This window comes from Eptatretus burgeri, chromosome 15 (genome assembly GCF_056783735.1).
Source record: "Eptatretus burgeri isolate ZD-2024b chromosome 15, Ebu_testis_v1, whole genome shotgun sequence".
NCBI lineage: Eukaryota > Metazoa > Chordata > Myxini > Myxiniformes > Myxinidae > Eptatretus > Eptatretus burgeri.
The window spans coordinates 69,018,312-69,045,725 of NC_140975.1; the positions used below are offsets into that span (position 1 = coordinate 69,018,312).

A 27,414-nucleotide genomic window follows, 5' to 3' on the forward strand; every position below is an offset into this window, starting at 1 on the left:
CTCTTGTGGAACCACCTCTGGTATGGAACCACCTCCGCTGACAACACCTCCTGCAGAAATACCTCCGGTGGAACCACCGCCGTGATTATAAATACACCACTGGTGGAACCACCTCTGGTATCGAACCACTGGTAGCATTATTGATCCAAAAGATTTCTTCAGTTATATCTCACTAGCAGGGTACCCAACCTATGGGTGATCTCTTGTTGATGTCTCTGTCTTACATCCTGACGAATGGAATCCAACCTTTTTCTTCTTGTGATGATTTTGGATTGTGTTTTTTTTCTTGGCATTGTGATGCACTTGTTTGAATTACAATTAAATTTTTGCTGCAAACAATATATTTACCCAAAATAAATTTTCTCTTTATTTTTAGATCCTCGTGGAGGATCTCTAAGTCTGACTCACGTTGTTGTTCTTGTGGACTTTTTTGTTTCACAGCCTACAGTTTTCATCGAAACTTCCTGAAACTTGGCATATAAAGGTAAAAATACCCTATGCAGACAGTAACGATCTCCGATTTTGAAGATTCCTCCTAGAAAAACAGTTATGACGTCAAAATATCTCCGCTAATGGAAATCACCTAAAAAATTATCTCCGAAACTAGGCAAGCTTTTTGAATTCTGTTTGTGGGAATCGAACAGGGCATTAGCAGAGATGAATTACCGCACATATGATACATCACTATGACGTCATATCCATTTTTATGACGTCATTCCTATTTTTTGACATTTTTTGTTTCACAACCCAGTTTTCATCGGATCTTCGTGAAACTTGCCATGTATATGCAGAAAGCCCACGCGTAGGCAGTAACCATCTCCGATTTTGGAAATTCTTCCTAGAAAAAAAGGTGACGTCATAATATCGCCGCTAATACCATTATCTCCGAAACTAGGCAAACTGTTTGAATTTTGTTTGCGGGAATCAAGCCGGGCATTAGCACAGATAATTTATCGCAAACCTGATACATCACAATGACGACATATTCGTTTTTATGACGTCATCATTAAGAGGGTGAGGATCTTAGCTCATTCCAGCTTGTTTTCCAGGAATTCCGACAAAAGTATTCAATATTTTGAAGACCTGAATAGCTGCGCCCCCACTAATTGGACAATTTCCTGCAACTTTTATTTTATGACATTTTCTGAAATTATGCCTCATCGGACTTTTTGAAAATTCGTGAACTCTCATCCCCAAAGTAAGAAAATACATGAAGGGTGAAAGAAAAAACATTTTTATTAAAAACAATGGAATCAAACAAAACTTGCACCTACGCAACTTCAGGGTGCCCTCATCAATCCCTGAAAGTTTCAACTTCCTCGGTCAAATCCTCTCGAAGGAGTAAATGATATATACATACATACATACACATACATTTACTGTACATACATACATACATACATTCCCTCCATTATATAGTCTAACCTTGGTGTGACCAAATTTGTACTGTGTGTGGTCAATGTCCAGAGAACCGAGGAGCTTCTCACTCGCACGCTTGCTGTCCATGAACTGTCCATCAGGAACAGCGGTGGGATTCAGTACCCGGTACCTGATGGCAGCAAAATATTCATACTCCCTCCATGATATTAACAAAGCACAGAGTCAGTCAGATATTTTGTGAGTAATTGTGTCATTAAAAGAGACCACTGAAGTTACAAGCAAAGATATAGTTAATGATCATATATGTCAGTATTGTGGTAGCTTGACAGATAATGGACGATTTCCAGGGGTTCCATTTTGGTTCAGGTCTGGATCCAGATCCAACCAGTCAATGGGATACAAAACGTAAACTGTTCAGCCTGGTGGCAGAATGTGCTCTCGTGAGTGCTGCTCGAGTTACAAGCTCAGGTGGTAGCTTAACATTTCTTGGGGTGTCCATGACAACATGAAGTGTTTCATCCTTGAGGAGGAGACACTTGTTACCTATGCGCTTTGACCTCATCCAGGGTTTTCAAGATATCTAGGTGTCATCTAATGGTTTATTTTATCACTAAAGAAAGTTTTAACGTGTAGTTTATTGTAAACTTGCAAATAGCACACGTCGCTTTGCTGGAGGGAACACTAAAAGAGCAGGTAGGGGACAGAGAGAGGAGAGGAGAGCGAGGAGCAGGGGTAGGAAAGGGGGGAGTGAGGATGGGGGCAGTAAGGGGGGAGTGAAGAAGGGGGTGGGAGGGGAAGTTTGCAAAGATAATGTTATGTTCTGCTTTATGACCACACAAATATAGACAAGCACACACAAATACACACACACACACACACACACACACACACACACACACACACACACACACACACACACACACACACACACACACATCTTAAGAACTCAGCAATGTGACAGAGGGCTGAGCAAGATGGCACTCCACCATCTTGGTAAGCCTCTGTTTGTGTGTTTTTTGAGCACCCCTTAAATTATCTTCAAAAGGGATGTTTAAATGAACCCAAACACCCAATTTTCACTCTTGCACTTCCTTGGAGTTCCCGTAGTAGGCATGCAAAGTTTTGGGTTGCTCGGATTCATGGTTTTAGAGTTATAGAGGACACACACACACAAACATTTATTATTATCTCTGCCACCGAAGGTGGATGGAGGTTATGTTATCACACCTGTCTGTTTGTCTGTTGGGTGGTCGCTGCGAGACTACCCTTATTCTCAGTTTTTCCGTCTGTCTGTATGTTTGTATGTTTGTATGTTTGTTTGTATGTAATGGACAGCTCTGGAGGCCACAGGAGTCAACCTATTTTGATGAACCTTGACAGGTAAGTTCATACCAGGATCGAGTTGTATGCTTTTGAGCACCGTTGCTATGGACGCCATCGTTGCATAGCAACGGGACTTTGAAATTTTTGAAAAATCCTAAAAAAATTATTTTTTCGAAAATCAAAAATCGGCTTCCAGGCTTTTATGCGCACGATAATCAACCTCTTTGTCAAAAATTTTCAGCCCGATCCGTCAAAAACTGTTTGACTAGTATGCAATTATGTAGCGACCACCCATGTCGCCTACCGGCTTGTTTGTTTGTTTGTTTGTGAACAGGATATCTCAAAAAGTTGTGGACGGATTCAGACTAAATTTGGTGGACAGCTTGGGAATGTCACAAGGAAGAATTGTTTAAATTTTGCTGAAGATCCGAATCTTGATACGAGAATTTAAAGTGATTCTTCACCATGGAGTGAGAGGCCACAAACAGTAGGATATCTCAACAAGTCGTGGACGGATCGGACGAAACTTGGTGGTGACTTAGTTTGGTGACAAGAACAAGCCGATTCAGTTTTAGTTCAGGTCCAAATTCCAGATCCGGCCTATCATTAGGATACAAAACGTAAACTAATTAGCCCGGTGGAGATATGCACTCCACCGGGTGTCTGGTCCAGTTATGGACTCTCAAAGTACTTACAAACTCTGAAATCGATGCAATCTGGTTCCGTCGTATTGAGGGAATTTAAAAAACAGATGATTCCAACCAAGCAGCTTGTTGAGCGCTCACCAAGTGACTTGGACACTCAAGCAAACACTCCAACAAAACGGTTGAAGTAAGCGCTGTATCGCCATGACTTACAAACATGGGTTGATAAGGAACAGCTGTCTTGGCAAGAAATTACCAATGCATCCAGCAATTCATAGGTACAAAGCTCGATGTTACGGAAACCGTTGTGACTTGCTCCAAGGCAAGGCATGTTTGAATAGACCGAATGAAAATGGTGGCTAAGATCCCTGCGAGGTGAAGTTGGACTGACCAAGAATAAGCCATTAATTATCTTCAAAAAGAGTGTTTAAATTTACACAAACACTCAGTTTTCATCCATGCACTCTCTTGGAGTTCCCTTAGTATACACACAAAGTTCGGGGCCACTGAGTTTCATGGTTTTGGAGTTATGAAGGACACACACACACACAGAAACGGACACACTGACCATCCATCGCTTCGCTAATGGGAATCCAAAGAGAGGGGAGAGTGAGAGAGTGAGAGAGTGAGAGAGTGAGAGAGAGTGAGAGAGAGTGAGAGAGAGTGAGAGAGAGTGAGAGAGAGTGAGAGACAGTGAGAGAGAGAGAGAGAGAGACAGTGAGTGAGAGAGAGTGAGAGAGAGAGAGAGAGAGAGAGAGAGAGAGAGAGAGAGAGAGAGAGAGAGACAGAGAGAGAGAGAGAGAGAGAGAGAGAGAGAGAGAGAGAGAGAGAGAGAAAGGATGGGGTACATGCAGGGGTGGAGGATGGAGGGAAGAGTGAGGAGGGAGAGAGAGTGAGGGGGGGTGATGAATGGTGAGGGAGTGAGGATGGGTGGGTGCACCGTGGAAGGAGGAGTGGGGAAAGGGAAGGCAGCATAAGGGGAAGGAAAGGTTGCATGAGGGGAAGGCAGTATGAAGGGAAGGGGTCAGCATGTGGGGAAGAGGAGGTAGCATGAGGGAAGGGAAGGCAGCAAACCGGGGCGGAAGTTCTTTCCCTCATCGATTGCGAAAGCGAACTTGTTGCCGTTGCAGACTTTGGTTTATTTGAATCTGCATTCTCAACCATCACGAATAGGTACGCTCTCTGATGTCTGATTTTCAAATGTTTTAGCATATTGGAAATATTACAGTGATGAGAATAGTCTATTAAACAAAGTGAGCATTCAACTTTCAGACTTGTCTTCCTTATTAACCTCTGCCATCGAAGATGGACGGAGGTTACTGTTTTCACCCCTGTCTGTTTGTTTGTTTGTGAATAGTATTACGGAAAAACTCCTGGACGGATTTCGACGAAACTTGGTGGGGGGATTAGGTATGGTCCAAGGATCATGTCATTAGATTTTGGACTTGGTCCAAAGTCCAATATGGCGGCCATTTTGAAAAAAGATCTGAATTTTTTTTTTTTGCATTTCTACATGTTTTAAGTGATTTCCAACCAAAAAAAAAATTTGTTAGAGAAAAAAAAACAAAATTTTGCAACTTTTTTTCAAAAAAATTTCGATTTTATTTGATAAATATTTGAATCGTTTTTTTTTTGCATTTCTACATGTTTTAAGTGATTTCCAACCCCCCCCCCCCCCAAAAAAAAATTTAGAGAAAAAAAAACTTAGAAATTTTGCACCTTTTTTTTTCAAAACAATTTCGATTTTATTTTTTTGGCATTTCTACATGCGCGTTGATCTAGTTTAGTTTATTCAATCGTGGTTCAGTGGAGTCTGATCCGTTTTGACCTTCAATGAATGGGATATCGGGTTCACTTAAGTGACCCAGCAGTATTGGCGGCGGAGGTTTTGCACTCCACCGAGTGCTCCCCCTCTAGTTGTTCCTGAAATAGTTCCAAACTGTACTTCTGGACCTTTTGAACGACATGTTGTCAAAACTTTAATACTCAAATACTTATCCCTTATCAATCCACATATTGCCTACCTATCCATCAGCAAAGCCGTCAGCATGCTTGACCGGCCATCTCTAAATGCCTTCCTTTTCATTTAAAAGGAACACGCCATTGGGGTATGTTTCCATTGCAAGTGACTTTCTTTTGCTGCTATATTGCAAATGGAATGCCCCATGGACGTGTTCCTTTTCAATTAATACATTACTAGGCCATGCGGAATTAGAACATGCCCGACAAGGACGAATCAATAATAATCAAGGACGAATCGCATCAATAGAGCAAGACTGGCAGCACAAAGGACCTGAAGACTCGGACTTTCGTCCTCCTGCGCAGGTACAGACAGCACCACACCACATGATCCAGTGAATCCATGACTCCCCAGGCCCGACCCAGACGTCTACTGACCTCTGGCTCGCAGCCAGCAGAGACATGAATATCACTGCCAAGGTAAGTGAATCTCTCCGTGATCTCAACATCCTCATCACAAACAGGTACAGACAAGATAGCAGCATCTGAGACGTCATTAAAAGCCTGGATCTTAGTTTTGACCGAGGAAACCCCAAATCAAAGTAGCTCCGACTCTTCATTCATCACCTCGAGGGCCCCCAAAAGGATATCCAGAGTCCAGATATCCAGATATCCAAAGATGACTGCATCGTCCGTGACATCAAAGTCAGAGATCTTGACATTCCCAAATGATGCACCGCAGCTTGATCTCTCTGACATCCTCCCCAGAATCTAGTCTGTACAAGTGCTGAAAAGTGTGGGGTCAGTACACACCACTGATGAACTGCATTAACAACTGGAAATAAGTCAGAGATGGTACCACCACATCACACAGCACCCTCAGTACCAGAGTATCTTTCAGACAACAGATTCATTAGTTTTGGTCGCACCCCACGAAGACCAAGAATCCTCCAGATGGCATTCCGATTCACTGAAACAAACGCTTTGCAGAGGTCAACATTGGCTGGAAGCAGCCCATGCCGAAACTCTCGTCTGTGCTCGGTGAGGACCCGAAGAGCAAGGATATGGTCAATCGTTGACCTCTTTGGTGTAAAGCCTGACTGCTCTGGACGCTGGTGATCAAGCAGATGGTGGCGAACCCGATTGATAATTACCCGAGCAAAGACCTTGCCCAGCACTGAGAGCAGCATCACCCCTCGGTTGTTGTTGCAGTCCTGGCGATCACCCTTCCCTTTCCAGAGAGGGACAACAAGACTCCTCTTCCAGTCAGTTGGGATGATGACTGTGTTCCAGGCAGAGCACAGAACTGCATGCAATGACACGAGTGCAGCATTTCCACCAGCCTTGAGAAGTTCAGCTTGGATGCAACAGATCCCAGGAGTTTACCCCATTTTAACCGATTTACCACAGCCCGTATTTCCACAAAATAATGTGGATCACAGTTGATTGGAGGGTCAGTAATAGAGATAGTAACACCCCTGACATCCATCACAACAGCGAGTGGGTCAGCCTCGAACAGCGGATCAAAGTAACCTGCCCAGCGGGCCTTCACTTCAGACTCCTCTATCGAGAGCCCACCACCCTCTGCTCGAACTGCAGTTCACTGAGGGATGGGCTTTTAGGAAGGCAATGTGTGAATTCCCGTGGAAGCAGGACGAGAATCCCTTGACCACAGGTGATGCTCTACCCCATCACATATTCCTCACAGGTAGGCCTTCTTGTCCTCCCTCAGCACGCATACAGATTTATACCTCAACTCCCTGAACAGCTCAGCTTTGCCCTTAAGCCTGACCCTGCGACTCTCATCAATGGTATCCAATGTTCCGTGAAAGACAAAATTTTACTTCATCCTACGGTGAGTTCCAAAACATCCACCGGCAATATCAAGGATGGTGGTCTTGAAGGCATTCCACAACTCTTCAGGATTTCCCAAAGCACCCAGACACCCCAAATCTCTACTCAGCTTGTTCGCAAACTCCTCAGCTTCCCTCTCATCCTTGAGCTTGCCAACATCCAGCCTCGGCTGGGATGGTACCATTCTCCTGGATTTAAGCTGCAACTTCAGAGTTGCTACAACAAGCCTGTGGTCGGTATTGAGGAACTGAGCACTCCGGTAGACCATGCAGTTCTGGAACATCCTCCAGCGACCATCAACGAGCACATGGTCAATCTCCTTTGCCACACCACCAGCGTTGGAATACCAAGTCCAGTGATGAGGCTGTGGGTGCTGAAACCATGAACCAGCCACCCTAAGTCCATGACTTCTTGCAAAGTCAAATAACTTTTTTTTCTTTTTTTTTTGTATACCTTGTCGAGGCTCGTGTGAGAGCTAACACACAACACACATCATGGGGGACATGAGACAAGAGGGGAGGGAGAGGGAAGGACAAAACAGTGGGGAACAGAGACATTAGGAGATCTGTGGAAGGGAGAGGGATGGGACGGGGAACATGGGGTATACAAGATGGACATCACAGGGACTTTCAGGAAGGAAAGCAGGGAATTTGAAGGAGGTGGGCTTGGGTGGATTAACGGGGGTAGAAAAGATCGAGGATTTGGATGGGGGATGATAAGAGGTGGTGGTGAACAGCTGTTTTGAAGGCCTGGAGGGAAGAATAGGAATGAATAGAGTGAGGAAGTTTATTCCAAAGGCGAGAAAAAAGATGAATGAAAGAGTGAAGGTGAGCAGTGATTCGTGATTTTGGTAGTTTTATCAGAAGGGGATTGTTGGCGGACGTTGAGCGCCCTGCGGAAATGTGGTGGGTACAAATCACAGAGAGAGCAGGGGGGTGAGGCTGGAGAGGAGACGGTAGAAGACAGAAAGACCACCGACCAACCTGCAGTGAATGAGTGAGAGGCCCAAAGACTTAGCCTCATTGCAGGAGATGCCAATGATCCGAAATGCCTTGGTTTCTACAGCGTGAAGTCGAGAAAGGTGGGAGGCAGGAGCACCAGCCCAGAGGGGAGAGCAGTACTCCATCAGGCTGTGGACAAAAGCTTTGCAAGTGGTGAGGAGCTCAGGTGGGCCGAGGAAGGACTTTGCACGATGGAGGATTCCCAGTCGGCGACTGGCTTTGGAGGCGAGATTTGAAATGTGGCTTTCCCAGGAAAGGTCATGGCAGATCGTGAGACCAAGAAGCTGGAAAGAAAGGACTTCTTCCAGAGGATTGTTGAGAAAGTGGATGGGAGGGGGGGGGGGTTCTAAACGGTCCTTTTGGAGAGACATAGTGAGAGTGTGAGATTTTTCCGGATTGAAAGATTTTCAATCTGAAAATCAAAATGAAAAGATCGGATTTTCCGGACGTGTTGGACCAGTTTGTGATTTTATCCAGATCTGCAGTGAGCGAAGAAGCTGCTGCTTGCCGGTCTGAGGGATGACTGATGGTACGGCAGAGGGTGGAGTCATCAGCAAACGGATAAAGAGGATTTTCCAGAGAGTTGGAGAGATCATTGATGAAAACCAGAAAAAGAACAGGGCCCAGAACGCTACCTTGAGGAACTCCAGCCTGCACAGGAAGAGGGGATGAAAGAACTCCATTTAGGGCCACACGTTGACTGTGACAGGAGAGGAAGTCTGCGAGCCATGAGTGGAGATGGCCGTGGATACCATGGGAAGAGAGTTTGGTGAGTAGGGCAGGGTGCCAGACTGTGTTAAAAGCACGTGATATGTCCAGGGATACGGCACGGATTTCCTGTCTGGCATTGAGGACCTCCATCCATTGTTGGGAGAGCAGAAGCAGCATATCCAGGGTAGAGTGACCTGGTCTGAAACCAAATTGATGATCAGAAATCAAGCCATTGGAGAAGAGGAAGGATTTGATGTCTGAAGTGATGATGGATTCCATAACTTTGCTGATGATTGGGAGAAGGCTGATTGGTTTGTAGTTACAGGGATCTGTTTTTGCACCTTTTTTGTGCAGGGCAGTGATGTTTGCTGATTTCCAAGCAGATGGCAGATGACTGTGAGCAAATGAGAGGGTGAATAGAACCGAGAGAGGGTGAGCAAGAGCAGAAGAGCAGGCTTTGAGGACACATGGGCTGATGCCGTCTGGACCGGTTGCAGAATCTGAGTAGAGGTTTGACAGTAAGCTCTCCACCTTGTCAGGAGAAAAGAACACAGAGTCCAGGGACAGTTGGATGCGACTGGGTAAGGTGGGTACGGAAAGTAATTGGTTTTGGACACAAGATTTAGCTGCAAACACCGAGTTTAGGCATTCAGCTTTTTCACGTGCGGTATCAGCAGGGCAGCCTTTTGAGGTAAGGGAGGGGATGGAGGGGGAACATACAGCAGAAACAGATTTGATTAGACGCCACCAGGATTTTGAGGAGGGAGAGAGGTTTGAGGGATCAGACTTGAGATGAGAAAGATGTTGTTTTCTGGCTCTCCTGAGGGTAGATACACACTTGTTCCGAGGTTTATGGAAGGAACTGAGATTGCCCTCAGTTGGGTTTGCTTTCCATGAGGCAAAGGCAAGTTGTTTCAGGACAACTGCCTCACCACAAGCTTCAGTAAACCAAGGGCAGGAGGAAGGGTAGGACAACTGAAGACGAGAGGGGATAAATCTGTGTATGAGGAAGATCAAGTTTCTTTGAAAGAATTCCCAGGAAGAGTTGATGTTGGAGAAAGTAGCGATAGGTGACCAGTCTATAAGTTTTATGGCTGTTTGGAGACCCTGCCAGTCGGCTTGAGTGAAATCCCAGACTCGACGGTGCTCAGGTGGTTCTCTGATAATAGCCAGAGAGATGTCCACTTTGACAAGGACGTGGTCAAAAGAACTGATTGGATCGGAGGAAGAGCAGCAGATATTGTCAGGGAAATTTGTCAAAATCAGATCCAGAAGAGATGGAGTACCATTGGTTGAGATCTGGGTAGGGAAGTTGACTGATTGAGTCAGTCCCATTGAGTCGCAGAAAGCTTCTGCTGAGGTGCCATGGCAGGTGAGAGAGGTACCCACACCTAGCCAACTGGCATGATGACAATTGAAGTCGCCACATATGAGGAAGAGAGAGTTTGAATGAGAAGATAGAAGATGGTCCATGTTTTCGGATAGTGAGGTGTAGATGGAGTCATCACTGTTTGGTGGATGGTACAGTACACATATAAACACGAGGTTGGAGTGGAGGGGAAGCCGTAGCCAGAGGTATTCCTGGGGGTGTGGGGGAGTGAGGGCAGTGCATAGAGAGTGAGGAATAGAGTCTTTGATGAAGAGAGCAACTCCTCCACCAGGACGAGACTCAGGTCGGTCACACTGGAGGAGGGAGTAACCAGGGAGAGATACTTGGGAGTCAGACACGTCTTGGGGGAGGAAAGTTTCTGTTAGGCAGATTATGTCTGGTTTGTCAGTGGCAACCTGTATGGAAAGATCTGAAAGGTTTGAGCGAAGGCCCCGAATATTTGAGGTCCACACTGTTAATGAAGAGGGAGGGGAGGAGGCTTTGGGTGCAGGGGGTGGGGGAGGGGGATGGCAGGACAAGGGACGAGGGAGGGTTGTTGGACGTGTGTGGGGGGTTGCAGAATAGCTAGTGGAGGGGGCCGGATGAGGAGGAGAAAAGGCTCTGTGGTACTAGGGGAGATGGGGGACAAGAGCGGGGGAAGAAGGCAGTTGAGAATTTGAGGAGGTGGAGTGAAGAGAAGGAGGTGAGAGGGCAGTGGAAGGAGGCAGCTTTGTGGATGAGAGGGGGGGGCAACTTTGAGAAGGATGAGTGAGGGGAATGAATGGTGGGAGAAAGGTGAGGGGGGAGTTTTTGAGAGAGGTGAGAGGGAGGCTTGGAGGAAGAAGAGTGTGATGGTTGCTTTGAGAGTGAGGGGTGAGACGGGTGAGTTGGCACTGAATTTGGAAAAAAAGAATGGTTGATGGAAAGTGAACATTCATAGCAAACTGGGGTTTTAAAAAGTTTTAGGTCAGAGATGCGATTAAACACATTTCTTGAGGGATGCAGTAAAGGCAAATTCAGAGAATGGAGAGAAGAAACGCTGTAACAGTTGGATTTTTTAGGCAAGGTATGAAAGAAAGGTCGAATTCAGAGCAGTCTGTTTAAATAGTAGAAGAGTCGTGCATTATGATACAGTAAAGAGTACCACATGTGTGAAAGAGGAAGATGAAGCATTATAAGAGATCGTTTTAATTGTTATAATTAATGTTTGAGAGAGTTTTCATCAGATTAGGTAATGGAAAAAATTCACATTAGGTTGTATTAGGTCAGATTAGGTTGTAGAAAAAAAAAATCGAGGAAGAAGAGGAGAAAAAGAAGAAGAGGAGAAAAAGAAGAAGAAGAAGAAGAAGAAGAAGAAGAAGAAGAAGAAGAAGAAGAAGAAGAAGAAGAAGAAGAAGAAGAATAAGAATTGAGAGTCGTGAGTGAGGAAGGAGAAAGATCGCGTTTTTTTTTTTGTTTTTTTTATTTAAGATAAGAAATAGAGTGATTATTTGGGAGGGATGGGGGACGTTCAAAAAGTGGGGAAGATAGAAATTGAAGGTAATGGGGAGAAAAAACAAAACACGATCGTACCGTTAGGCCTCAAGCCTCAAGAGTAGGCCTCAAGCATCCGGTATGACAAAGTCGACAAAATCTCACAAAATAGCATGATTTTTGAAACAAAACCGAACTAGGAACACACAGTAACATGTAAGTGAGAGAATAAACAGTTAAAACGGGACAGAAAATGACCAGAAACTTAACTTTGAGATCGTCAGCAGAGAGCCCTGAAGGAGACCTGTTGATGTTCCAAACCCGGAATCGGAAGTCAATAACTTAGTGCTATTCTGGTTCACAGTTTCAGACCCATGGACACCATCACTATCAGTTCCAGTTGATGCATTGAAATCCCCCAAGATGAGATGAGTATCTTGCCTGGGGCACTGATCAATCACAGACTCGAACGTGGCAACGAATGCGTCTTTCACGGTGAGATCACTCGCTTCAGTAGGAGCAAATACAGAGACCAGGGAAACGACACCCAAGGAGTGACGAATCCTTCGTCTCATAATACGCTCGTTGACCGGTGTTACCTCAATTACCATTGGAGTCAGCTTATTGAACACAGCTACAACAACTCCTTGGGCATGGTAACCATCAGAGCGACTAGACCAATAGTAGGTGTAACCACCCACCACGATCTCACCACTATCCGGTCTCCAAACCTCAGAGTGCTGCAATACCAGTGTCCAAACGCTTGAGCTCACATGATAACAGAGACAGGTGATCATCCTCTCTTTGGGATAGGACATTCCAAGCACCCACCCGAAGGGACCACCTCAGGTTAACCCAATGAGACCGCCATGTGGTGGACGACACCTCAGCACCACTCCACCACACACTACCGCGATATGACCCCGGGAAGTTTACCTCATGGGTTTCCTCCTATAATCAAGGAATGGGGGTCCTGAAGGCTTTGCACCAATCCCGTCATCCGCTGAGCTGCCCTGTGAAGGGAAGCTGCACAGGAGATGCTCCCACGGAGTGGGTTTTCAGTTTTCTTTGCATTTGTGGGTTTTGTGGAATGAAGGGTTTTATGGTGGCCGGAGTGCAAATCCTGCAGGATAACGTCCACAGACACAATTGGGCACTAGATATGGATGGCCGTTGGTTCACAAGGAGCTCCTCCACCCTTTGACAGGTTTTGTTTTTAATCCTGCTGGGTGTCCATATCCAAACACCCTCCTCACCAGGAAACTTGTTGGGGGAGACGGTTTAGTCACCGCCAACCCGACCATGGAACAGGTTAGTATAGGTTTACATGGTACCTGTTGAGGTACCATGCAAGTCACAGATCTAATCTGACCTGACAATGCGTAGGTGGGTGTTCGTAGCTTTATTTAATTCCAACAAAAATGTGAAAGGCTCTAAAATCTCTTAACCAGCACTGAATTTCATATTTTAAACTGCGTAATTGAGCTTCGCAGCAGTTGTGACTCCTTAACAAGTGTTAATTTGCTTAAAAAAAACGGGGGGGGGGGGCTCCGGACATCTTCACATGGTGTTTTGTATGACCGGGCATATCCGAAGTGCCATTTCAGCCATGTGATTACGTGAAAACCACAGATGATACAAGCACAGCACTTTCCTCAATCTTCTTCGGAAATGCGTCTATCCAATCATGTTTCCAAGGCAAAGCATGTTTGAAGAGGCCAAATCCAAAAGGCAACTAAGACCCCTGCAAGGTGACCATGGATAGCTTATCTGGAATTGAAATTCCAGATAAGGTATTGTCATCGCGCACTGTCCGTCTGTCTGTGTGTCTGTGTGTCTGTCTGTCTGTCTGTTCGACCGTCCGTCCGTCCATCCATCTCCTATTTCGACTTCTCTGGTCAAACCGCCGTGCCGATCCAGCTTGAATTTGGCAGCAACATTCTGCTCCTGACAGGTAACGGGGATTGCAAAGCTCGTTCCGGTCACGTGACTTCAAGTGGAACAAAATGGCCGACTCAGTAAATTTCTTCAAAAATCTTCTCCAGACCCACCATTCAGAATACTACCAAATTTGGGCTACAACATTAGGCCAAGGTAGGGAGGTTAAATTGCGGAGGCCATGCTGATAATGTGAACAGAAGTATGTCAAAATGGCCCTTTGTCAATTTTTGGGGAAATCGTGTCAATTCCTTTAAAAAATCTCCTTCTCAAGACCCACCAGTCAGAATGTTACCAAATATGGGTTAGGACACCAAGCCAGGGAAGGGATGTTAACTTGCAGAGGTCATGCCGATAACGTGAGTGGAAGTGTGTCAAAATAGCCGACTCAGTCAATTTTTGGGAAAATCATGTAAATTCCTTTAAAATCTTCCAGACCCACCAGTCAGAATGCTACCAAATTTGGGTTACAACATTAGGACAAGGTCCTGATGTTAAATGAGCAGACCATGCCGATCACCTGACCGGAAGTTGTGCCAAAATGGCCGTCATGTAAATTCCTTCAAAAATCTTCTTCTCCAGATCCACCAGTTAGAATGTTACCAAATATGGGTTTCAACACTAGGCCAGGGTAGGGATGTTAACTTGCAGAGGTCATGCCGATAACATGAGCAGAAGTGTGTCAAAATGGCGACAGTCAATTTTTTGGGAAATTTTGTAAATTCCTTTAAAAATCTTCTTCTCCAAACCCACCAGTCAAATGCTACCAAATTTGGGTTGCAACATTAGGCCAGGGCCCAGATAACCTACAGGTCCAGTGGTCCTATTTTTATTATTTGCCATTGTAAACGAAATCCACTCCAACCCAATTTCTCCTTCTCTTGTCATCTTCTCATGGTGATGGATGACTAATATGTACCCTTCCTGACCTTTGTCTAAAATCCCCATAAAGGACGCGGTTGGGAAAGCCCTTTCGACAGATCCGGATGCCCTCCAGGACACCGTTGCAGCGCAGCTGGTGGATCACCAGAGAGTTATCCATCTCTCCTGAAGACACACATCATACCTGGCTGATTACAAACAGATCTGGCAAATTGTATACGTGGCTTAGACATGTACGTTGAGAATAATGGACAAAGTACTCTTTGAACCAATTCAAGTAAGATTGCAACAGATCACTTTGTGAGCATATGAGAACCTGTTCTGTAGAATTGGCTGTTGCACAAAATCAGGTGTAGCTTAAAGTTTGGATTGGTCTCCATTGACCATCAAATGACTGTTCACATATGACTGACCTGGTATTTTGCGCTCATTTGGGATTATACAGCGCACAAAATGGGGGTGCGTGCTGCGAAGATTCATCATGAGCTTGTTCAAATTTTCCTGCACATAGCGCAAGAACCATTAGGAGATGAGAATGATGGAGATGGATGCAAAAGCGATAGACAATTAGAAATGATGATGATGGAGGAGCATCATGACATGAGGATTCGGGACATGGATATTGAGATATTGGGCCATCGGTTGGTGAGGATCATGGAAATGAACACGAAGATGAGGGACTATCAGGAGGTGAAGATGATGGAGATGGACATAACAATGAGGGACTATCAGGAGGTGAAGATGATGGAGATGGACGTGACTGAGAGACAATCAAGATGTGAGGATGATGCAGATGACCATGATGATGAGGGAACATCAAGAGGGGAGGATGATGGAGATGGACATGATGATGAGGGACCATCAAGAGGATGATTGAGGCAGACATTTAAATGAAGGTGAATGAAGGATGTGAATATGGATTTCAACAATGGACCTCAAGGCATAGGGAAATGGTTCGAAACATAGACATGGATGGACATGAACAATGCTCGACAAACAAAATGAATAATGGATGCGATGGACATAATCATGATGTCACAAAGCACAAAAAAATGTCAGAAATGACATCATTAAATAAAAAAATAAAAAAGTGAAATCCATGAAAAGATCTGAAATTCAGTGATGCAACAACACATGCAGAGGCCAATTGGTTATCCATCATAACTAATGGGACAGCATCTGCAGAGAAGTCCTCATCATTTGTATTAGATCACGTGGATTAATGACGATCTCGGTCCAAACACAATGGTCAATGGCCATCTTGGACGTTGCTCACCTCACCATATAGTCTTCCACCTCAACTTACTCCACAGCCAAACTGCCCAATGTCAAGCTGTTATTCGCCCCCGTTGGACTCAGTCCAAAATGGGGGCTTATGGATTTGGTCTCGATTTTTGTGTCCATGCGTGTGTGCTTCTGCAATCATATCTCGGGCATGTATCGACCAATTTTATTCGTACTGTACTTGGCAAAAAAAGACTACACATGATAGTAATGCGTATGCACATCATTTTGTTTCACGATGTGATCCAAGATGGTCGACTGGCGGCCATTTTAGTTGTAAAAAAACCTGATGTTGAACATGCCCTCAACCATTTATTGGACACGCATTTACCGACGTTGTTAAAACTTGGCATACACATAATGAATCATGGCTTACATAAGCACGCCATTTTTTTTTCAACATCAGATCCAACCGACTGGCAGCCATTTTGTTACTAAAACGTGTCCCCAACCATTTCTCGAACACGCATGGTCTGATTTTGTTCAAATGTGACAGAGGCACAGTACATGATGGCCTGTACATACACCGAACTTTATTCTGTGATCTGATCAAAGATGGCCGACTGGTTGACTGGCGGCCATTTTAGTTGTTCTAAATATTGGCTATCCCTGTAATTCTGTACTAAAACAATGGGAGCTATGACAGTTTATCTCTTTTTTTTCCTTGTTTATTTGAGGAATTTTTGTGTGATTTCGTTCAATGGTAGTGATCAAATCCTTGTGAGGTAAATATAAAAAAACAGAATGGTTAAATAGGTAAACTGATATCACCGATACAAACCCCCTCCCCAACCCCCCATTCTCTCCTCTTCTTCCCAAATTCCCAGTATTACCTCCTGAGTTTCCTGATGTGTCCATCTTGTCCACCCTATGCATCCTCTCCTGCCCCTCATTCATCCCCACACCCATTGGTTGTCCACCTTCCTCTATCTTGCCCTTCACCTTCGCTGTTGGTGTTTCCCCCTCTCTCTACCATACCTTTTGGTTTGTTATGACCTGATCTGTTCAGTGTACTAGCTCTTCCACAAGCCTCTACTATGTATACAAAAAAAGCATACTTACCCTGTGCAGAGCCGAAACAGTTTGGAATGAAGATCCTTTTTTCTTCCCTCCTTTCTTCACTGATCCTCCTGCTCCTCCATTGCCTGGAGAACAGCACGTACAGGTTACTGGATCCATCCCAATCGACCTGTCCATGCTGCCATGGAGATGTGGACAGCTGCCCAATACATGGCAGCGGTCAGTGGCTGACAATGCATGTGGGTTACGTGGTTGCACCTCTTCTATATTTTTCTGCTCTGTTCTGGTTGACTATATCTCGAGTCGTGGATGGGTTTGTTGAGTGGCTGTCTGCATCTGTCTGACTGTCTATGTAATTGACTGGTAATGGAGAATGCAATGTGTCTATAATAGTAAAGGTATGGAATGGTCTGTGATAACAAAAGTAAGAGCATCATATGTGTCCCTTCTGGAATCTGTGGAATTCAAAGCTCTCAACATTATTGGAATCTTCCATGATGAGACCGAAGCACAAGGACTGTTGCTGTGACATCACTGGCAGATTGGTGGTCTCCCCATTTTTAACCATTTCTCCTCTGGTCTAGCCCTCTCATCCCTCCAACCCTCCCCATCTGTTCTCAGATCCACATGATCACCCAATAAACCTTCCTCGTTAACCCCCCAAAATTCAGGCTCACTGCTCACCACACCTCATCTCTCTAGTTCATATTTTCCCTCCTTTGTTGAACTGCCTTGTGGAGGAGGTTCAACCACACTCTTTCAATCACGCCCTCGAGGGATTCCAACAGACGGTGCACCACCATCTCATGCCATCCCTCACCCCTTCTCACAACCTTTTCTAACCCCATTAATCCCACCTAACCCAACTATCTTCCATGCAGGTTACTGTGTTTACTCATCTCCCTTCCCCCCTCTCTCTCCTCTTTCCCTGGTCATTCATTCCCTTGCTTATTGTGTCCAAAAGTAGTCCAACTGCCCTTCATTTACTTAAGGCCCAGTCACACCTTGACGTTTCAGCCAGCTTATGCCGATTTTTGCAAAAATTTGTGTAAAACGCTCGTACACATCGAATACGTTATGGGTACGTTTTGTATATGTTAAGACCACGCTGAAAAACACTGCCATAAGTGGTAGTACGCTGGCTTTAAACGTTGAACTTTTGGGTTTTCCTCAAATTTTTTCATGCTTGAAATTTTACGACGTATGCCGGCGTATGACTCACACGTTCCGCTACGCTGGCCATAAGTTGTAGGCACATTATGTGATCGTTGACACACGCTGAAACACGTTACTTGTAAGTTACTCATAAGTCGAAACACGTGGAGGTAATGTTTAGCGTACCCGAAACTTATTTCTAACCTATGAGTAACGTTTTGTAAGCACGCTACACGAACGTTGTTCACACTTTGCAACACGTTACTTGAAAGTACTACTAATACTACTACTACTACCAACATCGACATCATTAAATTCTCTCGAACTACTACTACTACTAATAACATCGACATCATTAAATTCTCTCAAACTACTACCACTACTACTACTACTACTACTACGACCAACATCGACATGACTAAGTTCTCTCGAACTACTAGTACTACAACTACCATCGACATCACCAAATTCTCTCGAACTACTACTACTACTACTACCAACATCGACATCACTAAATTCTTTCGAACTACTACTACTGCTACTCGTACTACTACTACTAACATCGACATCACTAAATTCTCTCGAACTACTACTAGTACTACTAACACTACTACTACTGCTACTGCTACTGCCACTGCAAGTGACATTGACATCTACTCAACATGGAGTCAGGAACACTGACGGGTTCCTCTTGTGAAGCCCATTTGTATATACCAATTCCCCTAAACGCTGCCAATACGCCATTATACGGTAGCTGTAAGTTAGAAACACGTTCAGTAAGTTCTGTGGTCGTGCGGAAGACGTCAATCAAATTCGTCTGCATCCGCCAATGTGTGTTTGAGATACGTTACACATAGGTTCAAAGCACGCTACTCATAGGTTCAAAGCACGCTACTAATATGTTCAAAGCACGTGACTCGTAGGTTAAAAATTAAGTTTCGGGTATGCTAAACATTACCTCGACGTGTTTCGACTTTTGAGTAACTTACAAGTAATGTGTGGCCGACGCGTGTAAACGATTGCGGAGTGTGCCGAGAACTTATGCCAGCGTATGCGGAACTTGTGAGCCATACGTCGAGTACGTCGTAAAATTTTCAGCATGCTTGAAATTTCACGATGTACTAGACGCACCACGTAATATGCCAGCGTACTTCATTGTTTTTCATCGTGCTGCTAACGTATACACAACTTACCCATACCGTATTCGACGTGTCCCAGCGTTTTAGACACATTTTTCATAGGTCGGCATACGCTGGCTAACTCGTCAAGGTGTGACTGGATGTTGACACTTCCAATTTTCAGGCGGTTATGATTTAAATCGGCGAGGGGCAGGTTTTTAACAGAGAACGCCACGAGTTCGTCGGCGATACGTGCAGCACACTATGACTAAGTTAAACTATCGTTGGGCATAGGTTGTGAACGCCGACAACAGGCTAAGCATTCGTTGGTATAAGTTATCTTTAACACAACAAAACGTTCTGTGCCCGTTACTAATACGTTATGAATACGACTAAAACTTATAAAAAAACCTCAAAACTTCAGCGTACGCCAACGTTTTACGTACATTTTTATACGTTGCCATTCCTGGCTAAAACGTCAAGGTGTGACTGGGCCTTTATCATCTTGTTCTTCCATGAATGTCAATCTTATCAAGAAAATAAATAAATAAAATTACAAATAGAGGTACATTCAAAGGATACTGCCCCCATGCCAAATATATAAATAACAAATCCTCTAATGCACACCATTGCTGGGTTAGGGTTAGATCACTTCTTGAAATATTTTATTTAGTTCTTGAAATAAATAAATCACTTCTTGAAATCTAATAACCTTGATCGATATCATAAATGAAGAATTCACAACAGAATAAGATAGCAAATTGAAGGATTCAATACTATACTGCATATGATATATGGACAATGTAAGAAAGGCAAAGATCTCCTCTGTTGACGGACTCACCGCTGTCCGCACCACTAAAGTTTGCAAACAGGTGCGCCAAGAGCTTCATCGAAGATTTCTGGTAAAGTCCCACAACTGTCTCGTTCAATGGATCCTTGTTTTTTACAAGCCAGCCACAGATGTTGTAGTCGACCACTCCGGCGTAATGGCACAGTGAGAAGTGGGCCTCATGCTTGCCGCGGACTGGACGAGGTTTCTGGAAGTTGGTGGAACGACCTAGGTGGTTGTCATAGAGCTTGGCTTTGAAGGTCTGGTCAGATGCCTTTGGAAACATACATTCCTCTTCCAAAATGGACATTATGCCCATTGGCTGCACAAAGGGATGCAAGTGGAAGAAAAGGGGGGTTGGGGTGGGGGAGGGTGGATTAGAAACATCCCAAACTGGACAGTACCGCAGAGTCACAGTCAGTTTTGTACAGACCGCACAATTGCTGTGTCTTCAACGTCAAAACAACTCAGCTCATAGACCTTTCAAACCAAATATCCAAGACTACCCGATCGGGATTTATTTAATTATCTGAAAAGGACCTTCTCAATGAGGTCAATGCAGGCCTGGAGGTCCATGCCAAAGTCTATGAACTCCCACTCGATGCCCTCCTTCTTGTACTCCTCTTGTTCCAACACAAACATGTGGTGGTTGAAGAACTGCTGCAGCTTCTCGTTGGTGAAGTTGATGCAAAGCTGCTCAAACGTGTTAAACTACGACGTGTGGGAAAAGGGTTTGCACTTTCACATCAAAAACACATCTTCATGAGACCGGTGATGGAGGCCGGATTGCCGATATGTACTGCGCTTGTTTCTAAGTTGTCTGGCTTGAGAAAATATTCCCTCTTAATAACCTTGAAACCATCCCTGTATAAGGTAATGTATCAGCTTATTACGACAAGGGAGACGTGATAACTATGGGAGCAATAATGATGCAGATCCTCATAAAATGATTTAAAAAATAGTGATGGAGATGCTACTTCTTCTCTAACGTCACAAATGAAAACAAATGAATGAATGAGAGACACACATCGAAGATCTCAAAGCCGGCGATGTCAAGGACTCCGATAAAGTACTGCCGGGAAAGCTTGGTATCCAGGCACTGGTTGATCCTCTGCACCATCCAGTTGAACATCTTCTCATACACCGACTTTGCCATTGCACCCATTGAGTAGTACACCTGCATCATGGGATGATAGCGTGGACACGGATGATAGTGTTTGAAAACAGGTTAATTTCAACAAAATAAATAAATTAAACTAAAATCCCATAATGTATATGACGAACAGTCAAACTGAAGGAAAATGTGGGAGTCACTGTGAGGCTTGTTGAAATATGACATCAGAAACGACCTTCCACGTGGGACGTTCAAAGGTTCAATGAGCGAGGTATACGCACAATCGTCTGAGAGAGGCCAAAAATGACAACAAAGCATTTATGTATTTAAATATAAAAATAAATAAAAGTGTCTATAAATATACAGAAATTCAGGTTCATGGAGGAGTGAAATGACGGAGTTCAGAGTAGAAGGAAGAGAAGCAGTTTTTTTTTTCACTCAAGCAGATTGGCAGGGACTGCAAGCAGCCAACTCTCTCAGGACTGGTCTCCCATATCTCCAGCTCCAACTTAGCCTGGGAATTCTTCCACAGAAACCTGCTCTCTCTCTCTCTCTCTCTGATGATTTATCACATCTCATCTTCAATTATCCTACCCTTCTACCAGCCCAGGGTTCAATGAATCATGTGATGAGGCAGCTGCTCTGAAAGAACTTGTCTTCTCTTCCTGGAAGGCTAATCCAACCGAAGACAATCTCAGTGCATTCCAAACAGTCCACAACAAGCGTGTGTCCACTCCCAGGAGAGCGAGAAATCAATGTCTGTCCAACCTCAAGAACGTACTTTCAAACTTGTCTCTTTCCTCTAAAACCTGGTGACACCTTGTTAAGTCTTTCTCTGATGTATGCTCCACTATGATCCCTTCCCTCTCTTCAGATGGCACCACAGCCGACTCCGCTCATGAGAGCGCTGAATGCCTCAATTCGGTGTTTACTACTAAATTAGTTTACTCCCTTGCTCAGGATCAGTAAGGTATTGGAATCCATCATCGCAGTTGACATGAAATCCTTCCTTTTCTCCAAGCAACCTGATTTCAGATCATCAATGTGGTTTCAGACCAGGTCACTCCAGCTTGGACATGCTGCTTCTACTCACCAAACAATGGATGGAGGTCCTCGATGTCAGACATGAATGCAGGACAGCCTCTCTGGACATATATCATGCTTTTGATCGAGTCTGGCATCCCGCCGTACCCTCCAAACCCTCTGCCACATCATCCAAGGCCAATTCCACACATGGCCAACTGACATCCTCTATTTTCATAGCCAACGTGTGGCTCTCAATGGAATCCTTTCATCTCCTCTCTCTGTCAAGGCTGGAGTGCCTCAAGGCAGAGTTCTGGGCCCAATCCTATTCGTGATCTTCATCAATGATCTCTCTGACTCTGCAAAATCCTCTTTATCTATTTGGCAATGACTCCACCCTCTGACGTGACATCCCTCATCCTTCAGACAGCAAGGCTACAGCCTCTTCCCCTCTTCAGACCTTGAAAAAAAATCCCAAGTTGGTCAAACACTTGGAATATGTCCTTCAATCCTGACAAATCTATCTCCATCTCCATCTCTATCTCTCTCTCTCTTTTTCATCTGGCATTAAAAGACAACCATATACTGGATATCTTCCATTGTACCAACATTTCTTTGGCAAATATAGGCTTGTCATGGCCTACAAGACCTTTGGCTATAGCTCAATCGAGTATTGCTCTCAACCATGCTATCCCTCCCAGACACCTCTCACTCATGGATGAAAGGGTTTGAAAAAACAAGCCATAAAAGGGTTTGAAGGACCAGGATAAGAAAGCATATTGTTTTGTGTTCCAGTAAAGTGCTTGATGTGCTTTAGTTTTAAATAGTCTAATAATCTCCTCTGTTAGCGTTAGAAAATGCAGAATGTCGATGTACAAAGTGTTATTTTGTCCCGATTCATGGATTTCTTTGCTGCATATTGTGATTGATGCATCTTGGGACTTGAGAATAAAAGGGCATGAGAATCAGACATAACGCCCCTTCCACTAACTTAATGAGGTGACCTCAGCTTTGCTATCCATAAAGGTGAAAAGCGGATTAGCAGAAGAGGTAGAGCAAAGTCATGAAGAGAGAAAGGAAAGACACAAAGACATAGACACACCTGTTGTACATTCTGTCCTTTGGTGACATACTCATTCCCAACTTTCACCCTGGGATGACAAAGGCCCTTGAGCAGGTCAGCAGAGTTAAGGCCCATAAGGAACGAAGCTTTGTCCGCCTCTGTGAGTCACACCACAGGCAGGACTACATAAGGACTCATGTGAGGGTCGACCCATCAAAGGCCTATTCAATGTCTATAAAACTAATTTTATGGACATCTCATCGCTCGTTGTGGTACCACAACATTGGAATAGCAGCCAAGGCTGCCCAGAAGGCAAGGCCGGTCCACGCGATCTGTAAGCTTACCTGCTCACGTGTCATCTAGGTGATAATACGAGGTGTTCTGTATGGTGATGAAGGGATCGTATGCTCTCAGCTCACCTTCTGTGCCATCGGTCTCTGCTTGTTCTTCCCGCTGTTTTTGTTTGAATCGCATGTTCCCGTAGTGCATGATGGCACCCGTGAGTTTGTACACACCCATCTTTTCTTCTGGCGTGAAAGCCAACACGTCGAATGCGTTCTGGAGACACCGAAGCTCAAGTCAAGTTGGGGTTATGGGAGGGAGACAACAACAACTGGAATCATCAAGTCTGATATGATCCTAAAAATTTCCCCAAACTCACATCCGTGGCCAATAGTTCATCTCCATCATCAATGCTGGCAACCGTCACCTCTCCCTGGCTTATGTAACTGTAGTCATATGGGTTGCTGGTAATGAGGAGCATGTCTGCAGGAAACAGTGTATTCGATGGGACAATCAATGTACATGTATAAGTATATACAGTACAGGAAATACATATCGATGGTCATCGGACATTCCGGAAAATGTGGAAGAGCTAGATCGCAGAACGCATATGGATGCAACATAACAAAAGGAACAGAAGGAGAAGGGGGAAAATAGACAGAGATGGACAAACAAGGGATGGGGGTAACAATGAGGAGTAGGGGAGAACACAAGTGGTGGACAAGATGGATACAGAAGTGAAATTTTGAGAGAGAGGGGGGGGGGGTGGTTTAACGGGTGTAGAAAAGATCATGGTTTTGAATTGTGATGATCTGAGATGGTGGTGAAGAGCTGTCTTGAAGACAAGGGGGAAAGAATGAGATTCACAGGCAGAACAAACAAGGAATAAATGAGTCAAGGTGAACAGTGATCCTAGATTTCGGGAGTTTTATTCGAAAAGGGTTGATAGTGGACCACCAGCGTCCTGCAGATGCCTGGGGGGGGGGGGGGTGTATGGAAAGAGCAGAGAGTGCAAGACCAGAAAGGAGGTGAAAAATACAGTGAGCACACAGACCTGTTGGCAATGGCGAAGTGACAGATCCATAGACTTAGCTTCATCATGTGGAGATTCCAAAAATCTTAAAGGCCTTGATTTTCATGGCATCAAGCTGAGCAAGGTGTGAGGTAGGGGAGCCAGCCCAGAGGAGAGAGCAGTACTCCATCAAACTGCGGATGAGGCCTTGTTGGTGCATCGGAGTTCAGGTGTGCCAAGGAAGGACTTTGTACGATGGAGGATGCCCAGTCGGAGTACCAAATCTGGCTTTGGAAGCCAACTTTAAAATGTGACTTTCCCAAGAGAGATCATATCTGAGAATGAGACCGAAGAGTTTGAATGACAGAACTTCTTCAAGAGGATTGTTGAGAAATTAGATCGGAGGGTTTGTCAGCTGGTCCTTTCAGAGAGAGATTGTGAGAGTGAGATTTATCATGATTGAAAGACATATTTGAAGTGCTTCAACAGCTTGTGATTTATTTAAGGTCTGAAGAGAGGGAAGAGGTTGCAGCCTGCCTTTCTGAAGGATGAGGGATGTCACGGCCTCGGGTGGATTCATCAGCAAATACATAAAGAGGATTTTCTGGTGAGACAGAGAGATCATTGATGAAGATTAGGAATATGACTAGGCCCAGAACACTGCCTTCGGGTACTCCAACCTTAACAGGGAGAGGAGCGGAAAGGATTCCGCTGAGAGCCACATGTTGGTTACATGAGTAGAGGAAGTCAGTCGGCCATGTGTGGAGTTGATGTTGGATTCCATCGGCAGAGAGTTTTGTGAGTAAGGCAGGACGCCAGACTGTATCAAAAGCACGAGATATGTTCAGAGAGACTGCACTGATCTCATGTCTGACTCCTCCATTGTTGGGTGAGTCGAAGCAGCATGTCCAAGGTAGTTCTGAATCCAAATTTGTGATCTGAGATGAGGTTGTTGGAGAAAAGGAAGGATTTCATGTCAACTGTGATGATGGATTCCAATACCTTACTGATGATTGGAAGTAAGATAATTGGTCTGTAGTTAAGGGGATCCGTTTTTGCACTATTTTATGGAGTGCAGTCATGTTGGCTGATTTTCAAGCAGATGGAAGATGACCTCGGGCAAATGACAGGGTGAAAATGGCAGAGAGAGGATGTGCAAGAGCAGCAGAGAAGGTATTTCGGATTTGTAGGCTGATGCTGTCCAGTCCAGTAGCAGAGTCAGAGTTATGGGTTGCCAGAAACTTATCTACCTTCTCAGGTGCAAAAGACGCAGAGTCCAGGAGCAGCTGTGTACAACAGGGAAGGATGGGTACAGAGAGCGAGGGGATGCGGACACAAGATTTGGAAGCAAACACAGAATTGAGGCTTTCGGCCTTCTCACGAGCAGAGTCGACTGTGATGCGATTTGAAGACGGGGGTAGTTAGCGCTTGCCAAGCCAGCCATTCCTTATCACCGGTTTCAAATGGAGTGACTTGAGTGCTTAAGTCACTTGGGGAATGCTCTACAAGAATCTTAGTAACTGAACACACCCCCATTTTTGTAATTTCACTTTTAGCCCGAGCTGTCATTGCTTCACGTGTAGTCTAGTATATGTACATATAAACTCCCATGCTATTCTAGCCAAAGATAGATGCATAAAGCAACCACGACAAGATACACAAGGTAAGCTCTTTGCTATTTCAATCCCAACCTGGGTTCCTCTACAGCTGCAGGCATTCACAAGTAGTACATGCAAGAGAATCCCAATTCCACAGAACCCCTTAACCACCGGAGGCTCGTGGAAGAGTTCGTCAGCCTGCATGCACGAATGTTCATACGTGCAGCGACATTTGCAATCACCTTCAAAAGGGGTGTTTTCATTAACCCAAACACCTAATGTCCATTCTTGCACTTCCTTGGAGTTTACTTCGTACAGTATGCTTGCAAAGTTTCAGGATGTTAGGTTTTATAGTTTTGGAGTTATGGAGGAGACACATTCACACACACACACACATATTAGTATCGAGAGATATATATATATATATATATATATATGTATATATATATATAAAACATAAATATATTATATAAGTATGTGCATGTCATGTGTGTCATTGTGTGTGTATGTGTCTCAGTGTACGTGTGTGTCATGTGTGTGTGTGTTATATGTGTCATTGTGTGTCAGTGTGTGTGTGTGTGTGTGTACGTTTTGAGTGTGGGTGGGTGTTTTTGTGTGTGTTTTTGTGTTTTTGTGTGTTTGTGTTTGTGTGTCATGTGTGTGTGTCATGTGTGTGTCATGTGTGTGTGTGTGTCATGTGTGTGTGTTTTTGTGTGTCATGCGTGTTTTGTGTGTGTGTGTTTTTGTATGTCATGTGTGTGTTTGTGTTTTTGTGTGTGTGTTTTGTGTGTGTGTTTTTTGTGTGTGTATGTGTGTGTATGTGTGTGTGTTTTTTGTGTGTGTGTTTTTGTGTGTGTGTTTTGTGTGTGTGTTTTTGTGTGTGTTTTGTGTGTGTGTTTGTGTGTGTGTGTTTGTGTGTGTGTTTGTGTGTGTTTTTGTGTGTGTGTGTTTTTGTGTGTCATGTGTGTGTTTGTGTTTTTGTGTGTGTTTTTTGTGTGTGTGTGTTTTGTGTGTGTTTTTGTGTGTGTGTGTTTTGTGTGTATGTGAGTGTGTGTGTTTGTGTGCGTATGTGTGTTTTTTGTGTGTGTGATTTTGTGTGTGTGTGTGTTTTGGGTCTGTGTGTGCGTGTGTGTGTGTGAGTGTGGGTGTGTGTGTGTGTGAGAGTGTGTGTGTTTTTGTGTGTTTGTGTGAGAATGTGTGTGTGTGTGTGTGTGTGTTTTTAGGAGTGATAGGTCGGCGTCAACAGTGAATTGATGGTTAAAATCAAAGCATGTTCATCACTGAGAAATGGTCGGAGTTTGTAGACAAACATCAAATCACAAGGACATTAATTGAAGGTTGTAGGAGTACATGGTGGTGGTTGTTGTTGTTGTTGGCCTCAT

The 27,414-nt window shown here is 44.4% G+C and overlaps 1 protein-coding gene across 1 annotated transcript in view; it reads right to left on the reverse strand.

Annotated features, from left to right (window-relative positions):
- The window catches only part of LOC147012452 (myosin-6-like), a 90,045-nt gene that overhangs the window by 39,481 nt on the left and 23,150 nt on the right, over positions 1-27,414 (reverse strand). The window contains exons 10-19 of the mRNA XM_085856705.1: positions 23,802-23,905; positions 23,560-23,698; positions 23,180-23,298; positions 20,968-21,117; positions 20,481-20,651; positions 19,953-20,262; positions 16,881-16,963; positions 14,948-15,035; positions 14,582-14,699; positions 1,426-1,549 (exon numbers count right to left, since the gene is read on the reverse strand). Of these exons, the coding sequence (XP_085712831.1) occupies positions 1,426-1,549; positions 14,582-14,699; positions 14,948-15,035; positions 16,881-16,963; positions 19,953-20,262; positions 20,481-20,651; positions 20,968-21,117; positions 23,180-23,298; positions 23,560-23,698; positions 23,802-23,905 (1,406 nt within the window). The remainder of the gene's footprint in view (positions 1-1,425; positions 1,550-14,581; positions 14,700-14,947; positions 15,036-16,880; positions 16,964-19,952; positions 20,263-20,480; positions 20,652-20,967; positions 21,118-23,179; positions 23,299-23,559; positions 23,699-23,801; positions 23,906-27,414) is intronic.